Source organism: Pseudopipra pipra, chromosome 14 (genome assembly GCF_036250125.1).
Source record: "Pseudopipra pipra isolate bDixPip1 chromosome 14, bDixPip1.hap1, whole genome shotgun sequence".
Classification (NCBI taxonomy): Eukaryota; Metazoa; Chordata; class Aves; order Passeriformes; family Pipridae; genus Pseudopipra; species Pseudopipra pipra.
The window spans coordinates 12,334,714-12,353,187 of NC_087562.1; the positions used below are offsets into that span (position 1 = coordinate 12,334,714).

Below are 18,474 nucleotides of genomic sequence, written 5' to 3' on the forward strand. Positions count from 1 at the left end.
TCAAGCTTTTTGCTCTGGTGTCCTGATACAGGATAACAACTTTGTATCTTGACACTTAAAAAAAAATCAAAAGACAAAACCCCTTCATATAATATAAGTCTTTTGTTAATGGATCCTTCTAAATTTCGATCTTGAAATCAATACTTGGCATTTAAGGCACTTGATTTTCGTGTTTGAAAAAATATTATGTGAAAGGAAAGGCTTACAGTTAACTTTGTAAGAATGCATGTGAGTTGTTAGCATGTTCAAGAAAAATATTCCAAAGAGGCTTGATACAGTGTGCCTGAGGCTCTGCTCGCCCTGTCTGACAGGTGGGATTCTCCCCGCTCTCCCTGATAGCACTTTCAGTGGGAGGCTTGGTGGTGCCACCAATAGGTCAGACAAACTGCCTGTCCCTGGAGGGAGGGAGGGAGAGCCTTGGCTAACACGCAGCATCCCCAGCGCCGGTGTTAAACGCACCCCAGTAGTTTCCTAAACCGAGCGGGGCATTCCCGCTGTCGGGAGCCTCCTCCCCGCGGCTCCGCCCGGCCCTGCCCGGGGGCGCCGGGCGTGAGGACACACCGACAGCGGCCGCGGGAGCGCCTCCCCGCAGCTCCGAGTTTCCCTTTCCCAGGGAAAACCCCCGCTCCCCGCGCCGCCCGGGGCCTGCCCCGCATCCCGGCCCGGCCCCGGAGTAACCGCGCCCGGGATTGGCTTCTCCCGGCGCAGGGGCCATATTGGATGTGCCCAGCCCGCCGCACGCCGCCACCGCCCCCCGCCCATCGGCCCCGCGCCGCCCGCCCCTGCCCCGCCAGCGCCCCCCCCCTCCCGCGGGCGCTGCGGCGGGAGGGCGAAGGTGTCCCGGGGAAGGAAATTCGCACGCTCCCGGCTCCCCCCTCCCCGCCCCTCCGCGCTCCGCCCGCCCCGCGCACGCCCCTTCCCGCGCTCCGGCCGCCTCTTCCTCCCCCCGCCCCGCTCCCTCCTCCTCCTCCCTCAGCCCGAGCCGCCGTGTCAGCGCCGCGGCGGCCCCCGCGCGGGCGGCCAATCAGCGCGGGGGTGACAAATATGCAAATGCGCCCCCCAGCCCGTCCCCGCGGGTGCGCTGGGGCCGGTGGGGTCGCGGCGCCGAGCGAGTGAAACTTCGCCCCCCCCGCCCGGCTGAGCGCGGGGCCCCTCCCGCGCAGCGCCCGCGGGGAGGAGAGAGCAGGGAGAGAGAGAGAGGGAGAGCGGGGAGCGCCGCCCGCACCGCCCCGCACCGCACCGCCGGCCTGCGACACCGCACGGTGAGTGCCGCCCTCGCCTCCCCGGGGCGGGCGGGGGGGACGCACGGAGGGAATCCCCGCGGGGGGGAGGGGAAGCCGCCCCGCCCGCCCGCCCGCGGCCGCCCCGGCGCGGAGCTGTCACAGGCGCGGGGGCATCGCCGCCTCCTGCCGGGCAGCGGCGGCCGCTCCGTAATGGCGAACCGGGCGGTGAGTACGTGCGGGAGGGAGGGAGGGACGGGCAGGCCGCGCTCTCCAGGTGCCGGGGACACCGGGCCGGCCCTGCCCGCCCCTGCTGCCGGCGGGGTCGGCGCGGCGCGGCCTGCTCGGCACCCGGGCTGTGCCCGCCGCCGCCCCCGCCCGCTTCCGCCCCTCGCCGGCACCGCGGGGCTCCGCGCCGGCCCCTCGCACCTCGCCGGCGGAGGTGGGAGGAGGACGAGGGAGGGGGGCGGCGGCCAGGCGAGGCTTTTCCCGGGGCGGCGCGGGGGGAGCCGGCGGGATGGAGGTGGCGGGGGCGCCCGGGGATGCGGACCCCGCCGCCTCCCCCCCCGCCCCCGGGCCCGCCGCGGCGCCCAGGGACGGCCACAGGGTGGGGGCGAAGTTGGAGGGGAGGAATTGGGCCTTCCCGGGGTGGCGAGAGGCTGAATGTCCTGCCCTCTTCCAGGTAAGAAGATGGCAGGGCGAGGGGAAGAGGGCTGGTCTCCTTAGGGAAGCAGAGGAAGAGGCTGCATGTCCCTCTCCCCCAGCGAGAGGAAAGGGTTGGGTGGAGGGTGGTAGGGCAGGAATATACCCCGGCCTCCTTGTGTCCTTTGGGAAGGGGCTGCGAGGCAGGGAAGGGATGTGGCACCCTCCCAGGCAGGGTAGTGGGCATGGCAGACCTGGCCTCTCACCACGAAGGATAATAGAGGTGGGCAGAGGGAGGAATTTAAATAATTTCCCAGAGCAGGCAAAGCAGTAAGAAAAAGAGGAGCTGAGTTTGGCAGCCCACTGGCTTGGATCCACCACGGTAGGAAATGTGGAGCAGGAGAAAGGAAGAGGGAAGGAAGGGGAGGGTTGACGTTGGGTGAGGTGTGTCTGGAAGGGATGGAGATGGACATGCAGTCTGCTGCCTTTCTGGGCTGCAAGATTTCTGGGGTGAGGAGAACTGATGGTGCACGGCCGCAGGTTCCCACTGCATGGGTGGAGGCTTAAAAGGGGATTGCACTTGTGAAAGTGCAAGGTTGGAATTTATGGACTGGCATTTGCCAGGTAGGGCCTGCAAGCTGACTTCCTCCAGGAATGACAAGGAGAGGATTTTGAGGCTAGCTGGGCACCGTTGGTAGATAGCATTGAGTGCATAGGTGGCATGCATCTTTATTCTAATGAAGTGGAGAAATCATCACATTTCCCATTGATGTTTAACACAGTGAAGTGTCAAACCCTCTTCATTCCCTCTTTATGCACAAATTTTTGTGAAGAGGGATAAAAAACAGGTGAAGAGAGTTCGGAATTCTCTCATTTGGCTGGATAGCTTTAACATCAAGGTTGATGCACACACTTTCAGTTTGTAAGAAATAGTTTGCACTCCTCACTGTCTTTGTATCATAAGAATCTTTAGCAACTGAAAACTCCTTTCAGCTCATGAAAGCTGTTTGACTTCATCAATGTGAGAAAATACAGCTCAGTCTCCCTTCCTTATGTAGAAGAGAGTTGAACCCTTCAGTGTTATAATTTGTGCTCATGGGGGACAAAGTAACACTTTGTGTGAGGGGTTAGGGTTTCTAGTTCTGTTGTGTACTTTTTGAGACTTTGTAAGAAGTAGCCTTAAAAAGTAACCTCCCTCTCTCAGGCGAACCAGGCCTGTCAGTCCTAAGAGCTCCCTGCAACTGTTTTTAAACATGGATCGTTTGACACCAACAAGTGCCCATTTTGCAGGTGTGAGGTAAAATAATTATTTCACCTTGTTTTACATGTAATCTTTGTATGCAGTTATAAATATATTTAGCACTCAAGGCAGAATATTAACATTCCATCATTTCTGAGCAATATCTGGGTTTTTACCCTGTCTCTGAGTTTTAATTCGTTGTTGCACATATCAACTTTTTGCTAGTTTCACAAGGTGAATATTTTAAAATCAGTAATTATTTCTGTCTTATACTTTGTGAACTACTAAAGTAAGAGTAGCAATTAGTAGCTTTTGGTTTTGCTGGTTTCTACAAACCCTCAACTCCTCATACCTGTAACTAATAATGACTTTTTCATTCTTCCTGCATCTGTCAGATGAGGCTTCCAAAGTGCCATGGACTTCAATGCCCAGACTGTGTAAACTAAAGAGCAAAACTTAATGTACATGTTCTTGAATGGCAACCAGTTCAGGGATCAGTGTGCCAGGTCCTATATATAACTCATAGGTACATGGAGAAGTTAGTGGGAAGTGAGGTAGGATGTGAACTTCAGTTATCAACAACTCTGTGGTTAATGGCCATTGTGAACTCTCTGACCTTAAAGTAAATGTGAAGTAGCTTTTCTTTTCTCCATTAGTGAGTAAGCTGCATCAATTTACTTTGCATTTATAAGATGATAAGGGCAGGTGCGTAAGTAGTTACAGTTACTGTGCTGTTTTACTTTGTGCTAACCTGCTTGTTTGTGTTTAACCAAATAGTTCTATTTATACAACTTTATGCTGCTCTTCATGAGGAAGCTGTATTAACTTATGACACTTGGAGTAAGGCTATCATTTTTACTGTAAAAAGAAGTGGAATTTGAAGTCTTACAGTTGTTCGAGAATTTTGAGGAATCTCATCACCTACTCATTTCACATGAGCTGCTGGTGCTCAGTGCTCCTGAAGATTAGTCCAAGAATTCAGTCATGGAAAAATGTTGATGAAAGCACAGTGTGGTTTTGAAAAGGTATTCTTAGTGATGTTATCTAAAAGATGTATGACAAGAACCACTACTGAGAGACTACACAGACCCTAAACCAGGCAATTTTCATTTGTTTCCTTTTATGAGTGAGACAAGTTAGTAATGCAGGCAGATTAAACCAAAGAGATTGACATGCTGCCTTAAAATTGCCTTATTTGTGGAACCTACGAAGTAAATAGATATGTTCTAACTTGCTTTATAGTGTTAGTTGTAAGATTATTTTTTAATGTATGTTACAATACAAATATTACCTATATTTAGAGTATATGTATCCTTACTTAAAAAGTACAAGTAAGCTGGATAATTATATATTTTATGGGTTTGGATTCCTTACAGTGCATTTTTTTCATCTCTAACAGTCTTGTAGAAAGAGGTGCCCAAATACTGCATCATTATATTTCTTTGATACTTTTCATGCAATTTAGAATGAGCTGATGGAGACAAATGGCAAATCCTATTCATCACTGGATTGCAGTATTCTCCTCCTTTCCACCATTATATATGAACTGAATTCTCAGTGATGTTTATAGTACTTACATTCCTAAATCATCCAGATGAAACACTTTCCTGTGTTTGACTGAAGTCTGGTAACCCTTAGCACTCGGTTTCTTTTCTAACCAATCTGGTTTTGTCGATACTTTGTATTCTTCCACTGACCTCTCTAGACTTGTCCTTTTAATGGTTTTGGCTCCATCAAACTGTGGAGCTGTGAGCTTAATGAACACTTTGAAATCTCACACTTCCTTGGGCTCACATGGTGTCCTCATTCCATTTCCTAGTGCTCTTCCTGTAGTCAGAAATGGTGTGTGAGGAATGCCGGTTGTCTGCATACACAGACATGGGGGATGGAGAAAACAGCTGCTTATTTAGTCAAACACTCAAGAATTGATAGTTAGCATTATTATGTTGTTGAAGTATTCTCTTTCCCCTTCAGCAAAAGAAATTGTGATACTAAGAAGCAATTATTTTGCTGATAAAACAGCAACTGCAAAGAGCTTGTAGCTCTTGCTTTGGCTGAAGGAATAGCAAGATTCTCGTATTTTCTCTGTCTGACCAGTTCATAATTGTGAGAGTGAGCTGGACAAAAGTCAAACAGGCTGAACACATGACTTTCTTATTTACAGTAGTGTAGAGAGGAGAGATCTTTTTTTCAGCAGTGTTTTTTCCTAGAAGTATTACCTGAAAAAAGTATAATTTGATTTGCAATGACCATGTTTTCGAATAACTGCAGTGCTGAAAACGTGCAGAAGACCAACTCTAAATCAAACATTTTTTAACAATGTGGTTAATTAAGATTTATCATAACTTCAGAAACTTAAACACCTTAGCAGTACTTTCAAAACTTATGTATTAGAATCTGGATATATACTTGGCTACCTCTTAGAACAAGCTTTAGTGATCAAGTAAAAGGCTTCTTTTGGCAGCACCTTGGATCCAAGTCCCACTTTCAGTGCTGCCTTTACATTATGTTCACTTACTAAGCTGCAAGAAACAAGTTAAAAGGTAGGAAGCAATTTTTTAAAACTTAGAATTCAGCAGAAATCCATTGGTTTGATATGGCATCTGTCAGTGAGCAAATGTGTTGAGGTCTCCAACTTCATCTATACAGATTACCCAAGAGCTTCCAAATATTAATGTCTTTGGGCAGGCAGTGTACATGCATCTTTCTCTTTTTGAGAGATAGATTTTTGTTTTAATCTTAAATCAATAGTTAGAATTTGCAGGAAGATGGAAAGATGTTCCCATCCTTTTTCTGGAGACAAATAGTAAATTTGACTTTGTTTTATCTGAGTCATATTTGTAAATGTAACTCCGGTTATCAAATGGTTTCCTTCTGCAATGTATTCTTGGGCACTTTTCCTTGTGCTGCATGAGCAGTATTAAATGTTTGGTTCACTCTTTTATGTTGGTCACTAAATTCAGGAATTCTTACAAAATTGGTTCTGCAAATGGCTTTTGAAGGGAGTGGTTTTGTAACATTTGATACTTAACACTGTAATGAACCTTTAAGCTTCAGAAAGATTTCATCTGTATAATGGCATGAAAGTCTGCCCATCTGATATTCCATATTTTAGAAGAAATCTGAGGATTAAATACAATATATTTTTGTTTTCAGTTACCCTGGAGTAAAGCTACTGTAGTTAGTGGCTTCCACTAACATTAAAAGCAGTGTCAGGTAAGACAATGGGCCTGATTCCACATAATATGGTGTCACTGGTTTCAGTATGTGGTTCTTCAAAGTATTTTTTTTGCTGTTTTTCAGAAGCTAAACTAAAATTTAGCTTTAGAGACAAATTTTTATGTAAGTTCTTAAGAATTAATTCAATTGATATGCCTGAGGAACAGATGACTATTGTCCCATTTAACTGAGGAAGTTTTTTAAAAGTCCATTTTGACTGTCAGACTCTTGTGACAGTGTATTGATGGCACAGTAGGAGTTGTCTGGAGTCTCTGTCCATTGCAGGTGAATTCAGGAACGTGTCCTGAGTGTGCTGGAAACCACGAGACAAGATGAAAAGTGATGTTTTGCTTGAGTTACTAATTTTAATTGATTTCCTAATTTAAGAAGGGTATATTGAAAAAAATTGCAAACTCAGAGTGTCTTGCTTGACGTGTGCCTGGGAGGAATTTCTTTAGGAAACTTTCATATAAAATCTCCTTAGAAATAGTTCAAAAAAAAACCCCAAAAAACAAAACAACTGGAAATTTGTATGCAGCCTCCCTCTGAATGGGGCAGACTTGTGTTATAGATCAAACTCCTTTTGCTAGCTAATGCAGTGTGCAGTGGGGTGACTGAACCTGTTTTGTTCAGTAAAATAGTGGCATATCCTCATCTGGTAGTGTCAGGACTTGGAATTGTGCTCCTTTTTTTCCCCCAAAGCAGACTTCTGTCTGTCAGTGTCAAGTCTTCACAGCTGTTATCTGTACTCATCAATAAGGATCCACAGGCATCTGTAAAACAGACACGATCCTTTGCGTTGTTCTAGTTGGTACTTCCAGGTTATAAACTTGCAGTAGTTCACAAAGATGCTTATCAGGCTACAACATGAGAATTATTGGAAGTTAGTGTATTATCAGATTGTGAAATGAAAGAGGGCTGTGCTCTGAAGTCTTCTGGCTGTGATGTTTTGTAATGAAATCTTGGTTCAGGCCACATGTGAAAATGAGAAGGCTTTTTTTCTGGTTTTCAATGCAAATGCTTCTCTAAATCTTAAAATAGCGATGTAGTTCCTCAGGAAAGATACTGGAATTCGGACACATGTTGTGTAGGTCTAATTAAGGTGTAATGCTGAAATTTATGACAAAATGATAGAAACTCTGTAATGCTTACATCTGAAATCTCAGCAGCACCAGAGGATTTTCTTTTTAAACTTACAAGGAAGTTTGTGTAACAGTCTTTCTAGTGATCAGGAGTAAACTGTAAATTACAAATATGTTACACTGAATATGTTACTCTGACTCTTTTGACAACTAAAGGGGGTGAAAACAAGCATTTGCGTTCTGTACAGATACACTAAAAAAAAAAAAAAGTTAGTTTTAGTGGTATCCAAACCTGAAGAACTAAACATGGGAAGATTTTACCCGTATTAGAAAAATAAGCAGAAAGTCACTTAAGTCCTGAAATATTTGAAAGTCTTCACAGGTACACTTTAGAGAAGCAAAACTGCAATATTTTAAGAGCAGTACTGGTTACTAGTATGGATTCCTTCAGTAGTCTCATGGCCAAACCCCTGAACTTCTTAACAGTTATTTTTACTAAAATAAACTTACTTGGGGATAAACATTGTTCTTTTCAAGAAGATACTCCAAACTTTTGGTATCTTTCTAGATCATTGTCAATTGTAGCAGATGTCATTCTCTGTGTTATTGAACCTTTATTGCAATTGATGTCCACAAATATAAATGACAAATTAGTATATATATACATTTCACGTTTAGTGCAAAGTCTAATGGGTTTGTTTAAACAAAAAAGAGAAAGGGTTAAAACTAAATTGGGATACTACATGCTGAAGCAGCAGATGCACACCTACATGTTTTGTTCTGCAGGTTTTACTTTAAGTGCAATAACCTTTGGCAGGTGAAGAAGGTAGTTGAAAATAATAATGTCTTCAACTGGTGCTGTTAAATTTTCTAAAGGTATTTGCCAAGACTGAAGACATAAAAGCACACAAGAATGTTGTGCAAAACTAAACTATTTTATTAAAATTTACATGATGTTTTAAAAACCAGAAATTTTGTAGTTATCCTCACTTAATTGAAATGAATAGTTTATTTCCTGTTACAGTAATGTGTATAACAGTCTGTGCTTTAGTGTCCAAAATAAGAATGTCAGAATGGATCAGGTTGGAAGGGACCACAGCGGGTCATCTGGTCCAAGCTTCCTGCTCAAGCGGGGTCTTCCTAGAGCACATTGCATAGGATTGTGTCCAGATGGTTCTGGAATATCTCCAGTGAAGGGAAACTCCACACCCTCTCTGTGCTTGGTCACTGCACAGCAAAGAAGTTCTTCCTTGTATTCAGGTGGAATTTCTGTGCATCAGTTTGTGCCCGTTGCCTCTTGTCCGATTGCTGGGCACCCCTGAGCAGAGCCTGGTCCAGCCTCTGACACCCTCCCTTCAGATATTTAGTGAAATAACCAAGATTACTGTTGTTCACATTTTTTTTATTAGTAATACTAATGCTTTGGAAATTCATCACAAAACAGGAAATCCATGTGCACTTAGGGACGTGTATTTTTCTTTCAGTATTTTATGAAGATACTGTATTAGTTGGGCTGCGAGAGATGATTTTTTAAAAACTTTCTAAGATAGTTTAATATGGATCTAGGCATGCTTATAACAAATGTAGTTCTGGTTCTGTTTAGCAGTGTAAGTTTTATTGTATATCAGTTAATTTTGCCAATTCAAGATTTAAAAGCAAATATTAAGACCCTCTCCCAAAGAAGGAATCTCTACAGAACATTCCTTTAACATCACATTTAACAGAGATAGATATATCTGTGTGTGCATATATATATATATATACACACATACACGTGTGTATGCAATATAGCTTATTTGAGAACCTGTGGAGATAGATTCCATTTTACTGCTTAAGAAAGCTTTAAGTTCCTTTTGTGTGAATTTCTCTTTGGCTCAGTGATTTTTCTGGTGTCTGAAGTATTTATTGTATTTTACACTTAGAATAATGTACCGTAGATCTAGTGAATGTATGTTTAGTTATATATGTTTTTTTGGTTTTTTTTGACATAGGTTTTTTCAAACTTCAAAGTATTCCACAATTGTCTCCTTATTGGAACTTGTTTGTGCAAGTGGACGCTGTCCTAAAGAGTAAGAAACATCTTTTTTTCTCTTTTATCTTGAGGATTCAAGAAGAATCCAGTTGGGGAAGGACACATAGCTGTTTTGGATAGCCAAGAACTCAAGATAGCGTTTATCTTACATGGTAGTTACAGGTGAATTAGGTTTTTCTTTTCCCTGTTGAACTCTTACAGCTGGGATAAATTACTTGATTGCAAGTTTTCGATTTTTCTTTTTTCGAATAATAAATTTTTGAATGCCTCTGTTCAGCTAACATATATATTGTAAAACCTTTATGCTTTAATTTTGTTTAGTGAACAAAGAACTTTTTAAATAAGCAAAAGTTTAGGAACAAAAAGATATATTGAAGTGCAAAGAACCTGACAGTTAAATAGTTTCAAACTGAGTTCTAATTTCTGGATGTGAAAGGGATTTGTGATTGATGGGAGCTCTGTTTGTGTGATGGGAGTTCCAGTACAGAAAAAGAGAACACCTAGAGCAAGTTTTCTGGCTGTTTTGATACAAAATTCATATTACTTCACATAGATGGCAAAAAAGGATGGAAGTATTTTAGCAACCTTCCCCTACATACATGTTTGGGTACGTGCTTATTTTTTATGAATTTTAGAAAAATATCTCTGCACATGAAGTGTCCCCATTAATGCAGAGCAGAGACATTTTAGTTTAGCAGCCTTGGAATAAGCCTTGAAGTTACTGAGTAATAAAAGGGGGATAAATGTATTAATTAATGTACTGAATTAGAATGAGATAAATTTTTTTTACTGGAACGTTGCAGGCTTTTGGTAGCTGTTATAACCAATTTATATCTTTGGCATATGTTACAACATTGTTTCAAAGATGTAGGGAGAGGAAATAATCTTTGTGTTACAATCCGCTTCTCCATGCAGTAATATGTATTTTAATAAAGATTAAAGGTTGAACTGTATTAATAGTCCTGCAAAGGTGTTTAAGAGTTTGTCATCATGAGACTATATTTAGGAAGAGGGGAATCTCTTTATTTATTGGAATTGGAGAATTCTCTGTGCCATGGAAAGAATGCTCATGTTTTTGAAATGGAAAAATACACTGGTATAGAATGTCAGTTCGTATACAAACTTTATGTCTGTCTTTTACAGTTACAGAGTGGTTTTATTTGCTTTGAGGCTTTTACACACAGGCCTTACAAGCCTTTACTTTCACCCCATACACATTTTCCCTTAAACCGAGTACTGTTTTGAAGCCTCTTTCAGATAAAAAGAGAACCTCTTGAAGTTGAGCTCCTCTACCTGCTGTCAAGGCAAGGAGTAGGATAAAGCTGTCATGCAAGTGTGTTCCCCTGGAAAGGCAGTGTCACTTCCCATTGGCAAGTACATCTGTCAGTGTGTAACAGCACTCTGCTGTTAGAAGACATGTACAGGACTTCTCGGACTGACAGATTTAAAACCTAGCCCTAAAACTATTTTTTTTTTTTGGGTACTTACATTGTATCTTAAGGTTGCCCTAAACCTTTTAGTATTCTGGTACAGACTCTGCCCTTCATCTTTGGAGGTTTGTAGGCTTGGGTTATTTTTAGTAGTCCTACAAAAGGAGCCTATTTATCAGACACTTATAAAATCGTGGCTACCAGTGATTGTGTATTAATTCTGCTGTTCTTGGTTTTATGGTATCTATTGAATTTTTGAGTTTCAGGTGTTGCATTTGAATGTACACTCCTGAAGTTGGTTATTGTGTGACTTGTTTAACATGCTTCATTTCCAGGTCTCTAATGATGAGGTATCCATCTGGATTTAAAGCACATCTCTGAGCTTCTTAATTCTTCATTTAAGAGATGTGTTCTATATTCATTGGTAAGGATTTTTTTTGTCTTGACTTGGGCCCTTTCCTTTAATATCTTGTGGTATATTTTTAATTTAGAAGATTTAGGCAACTTAATTTTGTCTTAAGGGTTTATCAGGTACTTTTATAGTATAGGGTTCTTTAGGTGCCTATGCTAGCTATTAATTTTGACCCAAGCTAATAATTAAACTCTGGAATTCATATGTCTAAGTATCAATGCTCTAATTAAATCACTAACTCTTAGTGTTATAGATAGAGAAGCAGTGGTAAAGCATTTGCAAATTGGTCTGTGGTCTGAGTCCTTTTCTGATATATACAACAGTTCTACAAGCCTGTGTGTCATGCCCACACATCTTTTGAATTTGGAGTTTTGGGAAGAAAGTGACTCCAACTTGGAAAGCAACAAAAGCAAAGGATCTGAATTTTGTGCAATTAAAAAAAACAACCCTTTTACTCAATTATGTCAACCATATTTAATCTGAAGAAACTTTGTGGTATTACACACACCTGCATGTCAAAACAGTAGAAACAAAACAGCCACAAAAATCTCACTAGAAAATACAATTTTTTCTAAAAACTACTGGTATTTTTAATTTTTGTAGGTGTCTAAAGAAAACAGCTAAGATTACTTCATACGTTACAGAACTTGTCATAATGCATTCTCTCCATATATTAAGTACAGCTTGATGAAATATAATTTTGAGGCTTAGTTAAAAATTGAGTTAAAAATTAATGTTAATATGGATCTCTTAAAGAAGTATAGTGCTTATAGCTACTGTTTGGGTATGGGGTTTTTTGGGGGTTTTTTTGTGTTTTGTTTTTTTTTTTCCCTTGTTTTTGTTTGGTTTTTTGTTTTGTTTGGTTTTGTTGGGGTTTTTGTTGGTTTTCTTCTTTTTTTTTTTTTCTTCTCTAAACTTTTATTTGTATTAATTATATTTATTTCCCAGATGCTACCTGCAAGAAAGGAGAAGAGGTGTTGGAGGGGAGTTTGTTCATGTCTGGGGAGTAGAAGGAGGGAAACAGTTACATGAGGTGTTTGGTGCAAGCAAAACCAGTGTAGGATTGATAACAGCCTACTCTGAGTTACTCTGACAAGCACACACATGCCAGTTGAGTGCAGGTTTATGCTCTTACTCAAATCTTTGTCATCTTCAAATTAAAACACAAGGTACTTGAGTGAGCTTTGGAGTATTTAGCATGATGTCTGTGAACTCTGTAGAAGAAATAGAGTTCCAAACAAAACCAGTACGTTGAGGGTATGATTTTACTAAAGAGATGGCTCATTACTCAAAAATAATTAGAAATGCATACCACTGAAAAGTAATTTTAAAATAAAATAATGCATATGTGTGTATATATATATAATTGCATGTGTGTGTTTTTATTTAATGAAACAGACTACCCAACCAGGTTTTATCCAAATTTTCATGATACCAATAAGAGAAAATTAATCTTTTCAATCCATATTTAGCTACAGATATCATGGCACTTAGTACAAACACTCCTAACTGTTAGAGATCAATGGAGTTCATATCTACTAAATGTCTGAATGTTCTTTTTTTAGTCTTCTACATTACTGGGTTTTTGAGGAAATTGTGCTGTCCCTCTGTGCCTTTCAAATCTGACATGTACATTGATCTTTGAATCTGTGATGAAATTTCATTTATTTTGGCACATCAGTAGGAAGTAACTTCTGTATTATTTAATTAACTGAGCTTTTTGAACTTGGCCAAAGCTTTAGTTAAAATCTGACAAGTAATGGTAGTGTAATTGTCTTTTAATATTGGGGAGGGAATGTCTCTCATTTCTTAATAGTATGCAGAAGTGATCAGTTTTTTGACTATCTGGTTTTTAGCATGCTGTATTATCCACTCTTTTGACACAGTATTCCAAATGCTAATAGATGGGCAAATCAGAGAAAGCCACAAAGCTGTTCTGCTGTTGGATATTACACAGAATTTAGCAAATACAGGGATGATTATATCAGCCATGCTATAATACCCTAAACCCATGCCAGGTCATCTACCTGGATCCTGCTCTTCATTTGTCATCCATTGGAAGGCATTGGAAGGAAGTTTGATACTGGGGAAGTCATCATTGTGTTGCTTTTAATCAGAAGCAGACAACTTAATCAGTGTTAGAAGATAATGAGGTCTAATCTATATTAATGCTTCCTTTATCTTGGTACTTTAGGATATCCTAACTTTAAGCAATAATTGTACATGTATCATCTGGATACCACGGCTACTTTGCTGTGCTAAGCTGTCATCTTCCTAAGCTTCTGTCACTTTTTTAATAGCATTCTTGTTCTCTCAATTCATTAACAGTCATACCAATCCATACTTGATAGATGTCACCAATTGGTGCCTTTCAGTATGATACAGGATCCATCTGTCCTTTCTGTGTACAGACCAGAAGTTTTGTATACTCAAACCCTAAGCATAGTTTGTGAATTTAAGTTTGGCTTTATTATGACTATGGTCACACCACCTTCAGTGGATTAGGAGTATAAGCAGAATGGGTTCTCATCAGCTTGTCCAAGACTACTTTGTGCTTAGTAGGTTCAACATGAACCTTGTCCATCAGAGAATATTTCAGATTTGCAGGGTGTTTATTTCTGGAAGGATCCTATACTCATTTTATTATTAAGAAAATTCATCAAGGAATTACAATTGAAGTGGGGGAGGAGAACGTGAAGGTGATCTTTTGTAGTAGGGTCAGGAATTAAAAGTTGTGGCTGTTTTCTTTCCTTTTTTTTTTCCCTTTAATTAGAGATATGTATTAACAGGATAAAGGAATGATTATTCCATCAAGATGCTCATTTAAAGTGATTGCTCCCATATTATAGAGGATTACTACTTAACTGGGGAGGTAAATTATCACAGATGCACATTTTCATTCATTTCCTATTTTGTTTGATTGTACTACAAATGTGTGAGCTTTTAGGCTAAAGTTAAATTAACCCCCTTTTCAACTCTTGCCTTAAATCCCTGATTGCAAAGTAATTCATTGGTGATTGCTGAGTGATACTATGAATAGTTCAAAATGTTTCAAAACTAGGTAAGTGTGTAAACTCTGTTGAAGCAAAGGTAGTTCCTTCCTATGTTTTATCTTTGTATCACTGTATTCATTCTCTTGTCTTTCCTACAAACAAGAGTCTATTACGTCTTTAAGAGATAAAATACTGTTTCTCGGAAACTTATTTAATGCAACTTAAATAGAAGAAACAAGGTATCTCAGCTTTTCCTACCGATTTTAAATGTAGTTTATAACCTTCAAGTTTTTTGTTTAAACATACAAAATTACTGTATATATCTTGTGTATTATATGATTTCTGTATAAGCAAATTCTAATCCTGGACTAGTAAAACCCAATTCTGGTACATTTTGGTAATTTTCATGAATATGGCCAAAAAGAATCTAAAACTGTGCTTTGAGTGAATGAAAAAATGAAACTGTTACATTTAAATCATAATTAAATAAGGGACAAAAATTATAAACCCTGCATGGGGCAGTGAGTATAAGCAAAAATAAGTTATTTATTTGTGGTTTTCACATAAGCATAATTTTATGAACAAAATATCAAAAATCCTTAAAAATGTTGAGGACGGGAAGGAGCAATGAGAAAAGCCATTAAGTTTTCTTTTTTTTCTTCCCCCCCCTTCCTTTCCCTTAGGATGCTTTAACACTTGAAGACGAATGTTTCATCAGAAGCACTAATGGATGTTGGCATGCCTTGGATAAGGTGGTGACTGCCGGATGTCATTTGTTTCTGTTCACTGCAGAGAGACAAAACTGACTCCATTTGGAGTTGAGAGAAAAAGCAGAACAGACCTCTCAAGATGACTGATCCTATGATGGATTTTTTTGATGATGCCAATCTTTTTAGTGAGACCTTAGAAGGTTTGTCAGATGATGCCTTTGTTCAACCTGGACCTGTTTCACTTGTTGATGAATTGAATTTGGGTGCAGAATTTGAACCTTTGCACATAGACTCATTGAACCATGTGCAAGATGCTCAAAATCAACAAAAGATGAGTGAGTTTGATCAGCTGAATCAGTATGATTCACTGAAGCTTCACTCAGTAAATCAGTCTTTTAATAGCTCAGCTGACAATGTCTTATCACCACACTCTCAATTCAATTGTTCACCAGTTCATCCACAAAACCAGTCCAATGGGATGTTTCCAGATGTGGCCGATGGCAGTCCTATGTGGGGTCATCAAACTGCCACAACGGTTTCCAATCAAAATGGGTCCCCTTTTCACCAAGGACATTCTCAGTCTATGCAGCAAAACAAAAGCTTTGTAGCACACCATGACTTTGCCTTATTTCAGGCTAATGAACCACAGCATCAGTGTGCCTCGCTACGGTCGCAACAAAGCAGAAACAACACGGGGCAGGATGCTCTGAGTCAGCCAAAAGACTTCATGGAAGTGAACGTATCTACTTCTCTCAGAGTCAGTGTTAACCACCCTCCTTCAGTTTCTAATCCATCGACTTCACAGCAGCCTCTGTCCGTTCAGCCGTTTTCTCAAACTGCAAGTGCTTCATTACATTTTTGTGGGAATCAGGAAGGAAATTTTGATGGACAGTCCCCAACTATTACTCCATGTTCTGTTAGTAATAGTCAACAATTTTCATCTCCTTATTCTTACTCTAATAACCACATTTCTCCTACCAGCCTTCTTCAGCCTACAACAGCTCTTTCTACCAGCCAGCAGACACACTCTATCTCTGACTTCACTGGAAGCGATGCCTTTACATCTCAAACAGGGACCAAGCAAGAAACAACTGAGCACATGTTGAATCCTAATACACCTTTGAATTCAAATACTTTTCAAATGTTGCATTCTGCGCATCCTCAGGGCAACTTTAGTACTTCAAAACTCTCTCCTGTGAATATTAATTTTTCAGCTTCCACTGGTTCTGCTTCTCAGATAAGCCATTTCACCGATCCTATTGAAAGCAACGGTTTTACATCTTTAGATGACAACTTACTTCATCAAGTCGAGACTCATAATGAACCATTCACAGGACTTGACCCAGATGACCTCCTTCAGGAAGACCTTCTGCCACAGTTTGATGATTCTGCATTTGTTCAGGATAGCACAAGCCATGTTTTAGAGCATGACCTGGAACACCATATAACCCCACAGCAAGTAACACAGTCATCCGATCTGGTTCGGGCACAGTCTCAAAGTCAGATCCATCCCTGGCATTCTTCAGTTTCTAATCAGCACTTGCAAGGCAGGAGTCGTGTAACCTCACAAGGACAGGTATGTAGGGATTTGGGGGGCGGGGGTTTGAGCTGTTTGATTTGGTTGATCTGGTGAAATGAATAGTAGTGACTGGTGTTTATGTCAAAGCATGATAACTGAAGTCTCTGAGCTGTTATTTGACCCTGAAGAAGTCTAGGTGATGGCTAGTTAAGGAGAAAAGAACCAGTTGATGCAGACCTTGTTTTTTGCTGTTGTTTTCTTACTTCAGAAAACAAGACTTAGATGACCTGAAATATTTATATATTAACATGGTGCCACTCCTTCTGCTGCTTATATTTCTGAAGTACAGCAGAGAAAATTGGTTAGTTTATGATTTCGCTGCAAATATAATGGCTTATTGTCTTGAAAAGTACTTACAGAGAAATGTTTTTAAGAGCTCTGGTAAGGTTTGTGTGGCTGATTTCCTGCAAGAATTGCAGTGGTTAAGTTGTTGCTCGATCCTTTGCTTGGTGTCTTTCTGCACACTTTATTCCTGCTTTTGTTATTAGTAATAATAGAAAACATATAAAAGGCTGTATGTTGGATTTTGCTACTTTTGGCTAAACCAAAAAGCTCAGCAGTTGTTTGAGTATAACGTGCACATCTACTGCGGGTATCCAAGTCCTCTGTGTGGGGACAAAACGGCATAAAAATTGTAGTGTGGTTTCTTTTAATGGGATACAAGAGGAACAAACTTTGCAGACAGTGCTTGTCAGTTTATCACAGAGAAAACTGAAATGAAATTAAAATTGTGTGAGTATTGAAATGTTCGGAAAGATAGTCCATCAATTCTTCAGTCTGTTTCTTATGATTGCTTTCTTATATGTAACTTAGTGACTTTTGAAATACTTTTAATTTCTAATGCTGGCCTTCATCTGTATCAGCATCTTCTCCTTTATGTAAGTCATTAAATTGAAATATAGACTGATGCTTCTGGATCACTTTGGTCTTTTATGAGAGTTAAGCTTTTCAAAAGCAAATGAAGTAGGGAGGTAAAGGTATTTTTTCACAACACTGTAACCAGCAAAATTATGTTCTTATTACAGCTGCTAGAAACCTCAGCATATGTGAGATTCTTGTAGATTTTTCAGCTCAAAAAATTCCTAATTTAAAAGAGAATACATTTGGAATATGAAAGAGATTTATTAAGCAAAGGCACAAATAATTATTTTTTGAGCTTTTAAAGTTTATCAGTCCTGAAAGCTATTGCTATGATTTTGGAGACTGGTTTAGTGGCTTTCCTTGTTAATACTTGTAGAGTGGTATAAGTGACTGCATTACCTATAGATCAATACCTTAATAATAAAGTTTGTCTCTGCTTGGCAGTTTCCAGCCCAAATTTGATTTGACAGGAATGTCTGAAACTTGTTCCATGAGATGGTTTGGCAGAAGGAGCAGTACCTTCTGTATGATCAATACACGTGTTCGGCTGCCGTTGCTGGTCATGTAGGGTTTCCAAAATTGGGAGGCTGTCTGTTGAAATCCATGTGCATGTGAGAGTGAAAGTACGAATTTTTATTTTAAACTCCTGTATTAAATTCTAGTAGGAACTTAGCTTGTGTTTGGAAAGGAAGAGAGAATGGACGTTTTCTCATTTTTAATCTGTGCATTTCAAAACAGAGGCAACTTCTAAAAAATATATAGATATGCAGACAGATTTATAAAGGTTTTAGTAGTTGTATTACTTCTCTATATTCTTGCTACCAATATTGTCTCTACCTGAGAGAATACTGTGAAAAAAATGATTGGGAAGGAAAGGAACTATTCACTCTTGTTTCTACTTAGTTTGCAGGACGCAGGCCTGGGAAGGAGCCAACGTAACGTTTTTCTTTTCCCTCAATTTTACGTCATTAGTGTTAGAGATAAGGGTTTAACACACTTAATCTTTGATCTTGGTTCAATGGATTGCTTCTCCGTTACAACTTCTGCTGATGCT

The 18,474-nt window shown here is 40.3% G+C and overlaps 2 protein-coding genes across 5 annotated transcripts in view; one reads left to right on the forward strand and one right to left on the reverse strand.

Annotated features, from left to right (window-relative positions):
* Positions 1-965: 965 nt before the first annotated feature.
* The window catches only part of CHD9 (chromodomain helicase DNA binding protein 9), an 85,244-nt gene continuing 67,735 nt past the window's right edge, over positions 966-18,474 (forward strand). For 2 of the 4 annotated variants that reach the window (XM_064671163.1, XM_064671167.1), the window contains exons 1-4: positions 966-1,262; positions 9,395-9,472; positions 11,201-11,289; positions 14,954-16,556. In XM_064671163.1, coding sequence (XP_064527233.1) covers positions 15,120-16,556 — 1,437 coding nt within the window. In that variant the 5' untranslated portion in view covers positions 966-1,262; positions 9,395-9,472; positions 11,201-11,289; positions 14,954-15,119. Of the gene's footprint in view, positions 1,263-9,394; positions 9,473-11,186; positions 11,290-14,953; positions 16,557-18,474 lie in introns of those variants that run through there. The other 2 variants (XM_064671166.1, XM_064671165.1) reach the window with 2 other exon arrangements.
* On the reverse strand, positions 1,380-5,355 carry LOC135422285 (transcription initiation factor TFIID subunit 4-like). The gene is made up of 3 exons (XM_064671366.1): positions 5,322-5,355; positions 4,680-4,848; positions 1,380-1,941 (listed from the first exon to the last, which is right to left on the reverse strand). Exons 1-3 carry the CDS (start codon positions 5,353-5,355, stop codon positions 1,380-1,382), a joined length of 765 nt encoding a protein of 254 aa, XP_064527436.1.

Excerpts from the sequence above, each read along its gene's own strand:
- LOC135422285 (XM_064671366.1), bottom strand. The coding sequence starts at position 5,355 with ATGGTCATTGCAAATCAAATTATACTTTTTTCAG. Across the intron at positions 4,849-5,321 it reads TCAAATTATACTTTTTTCAG|CTCCACAGTTTGATGGAGCC; the intron begins GTAATACTTCTA and ends TTAAGCTCACAG. Across the intron at positions 1,942-4,679 it reads CATCTGGATGATTTAGGAAT|GAGACCAGCCCTCTTCCCCT; the intron begins GTAAGTACTATA and ends TGCTTCCCTAAG.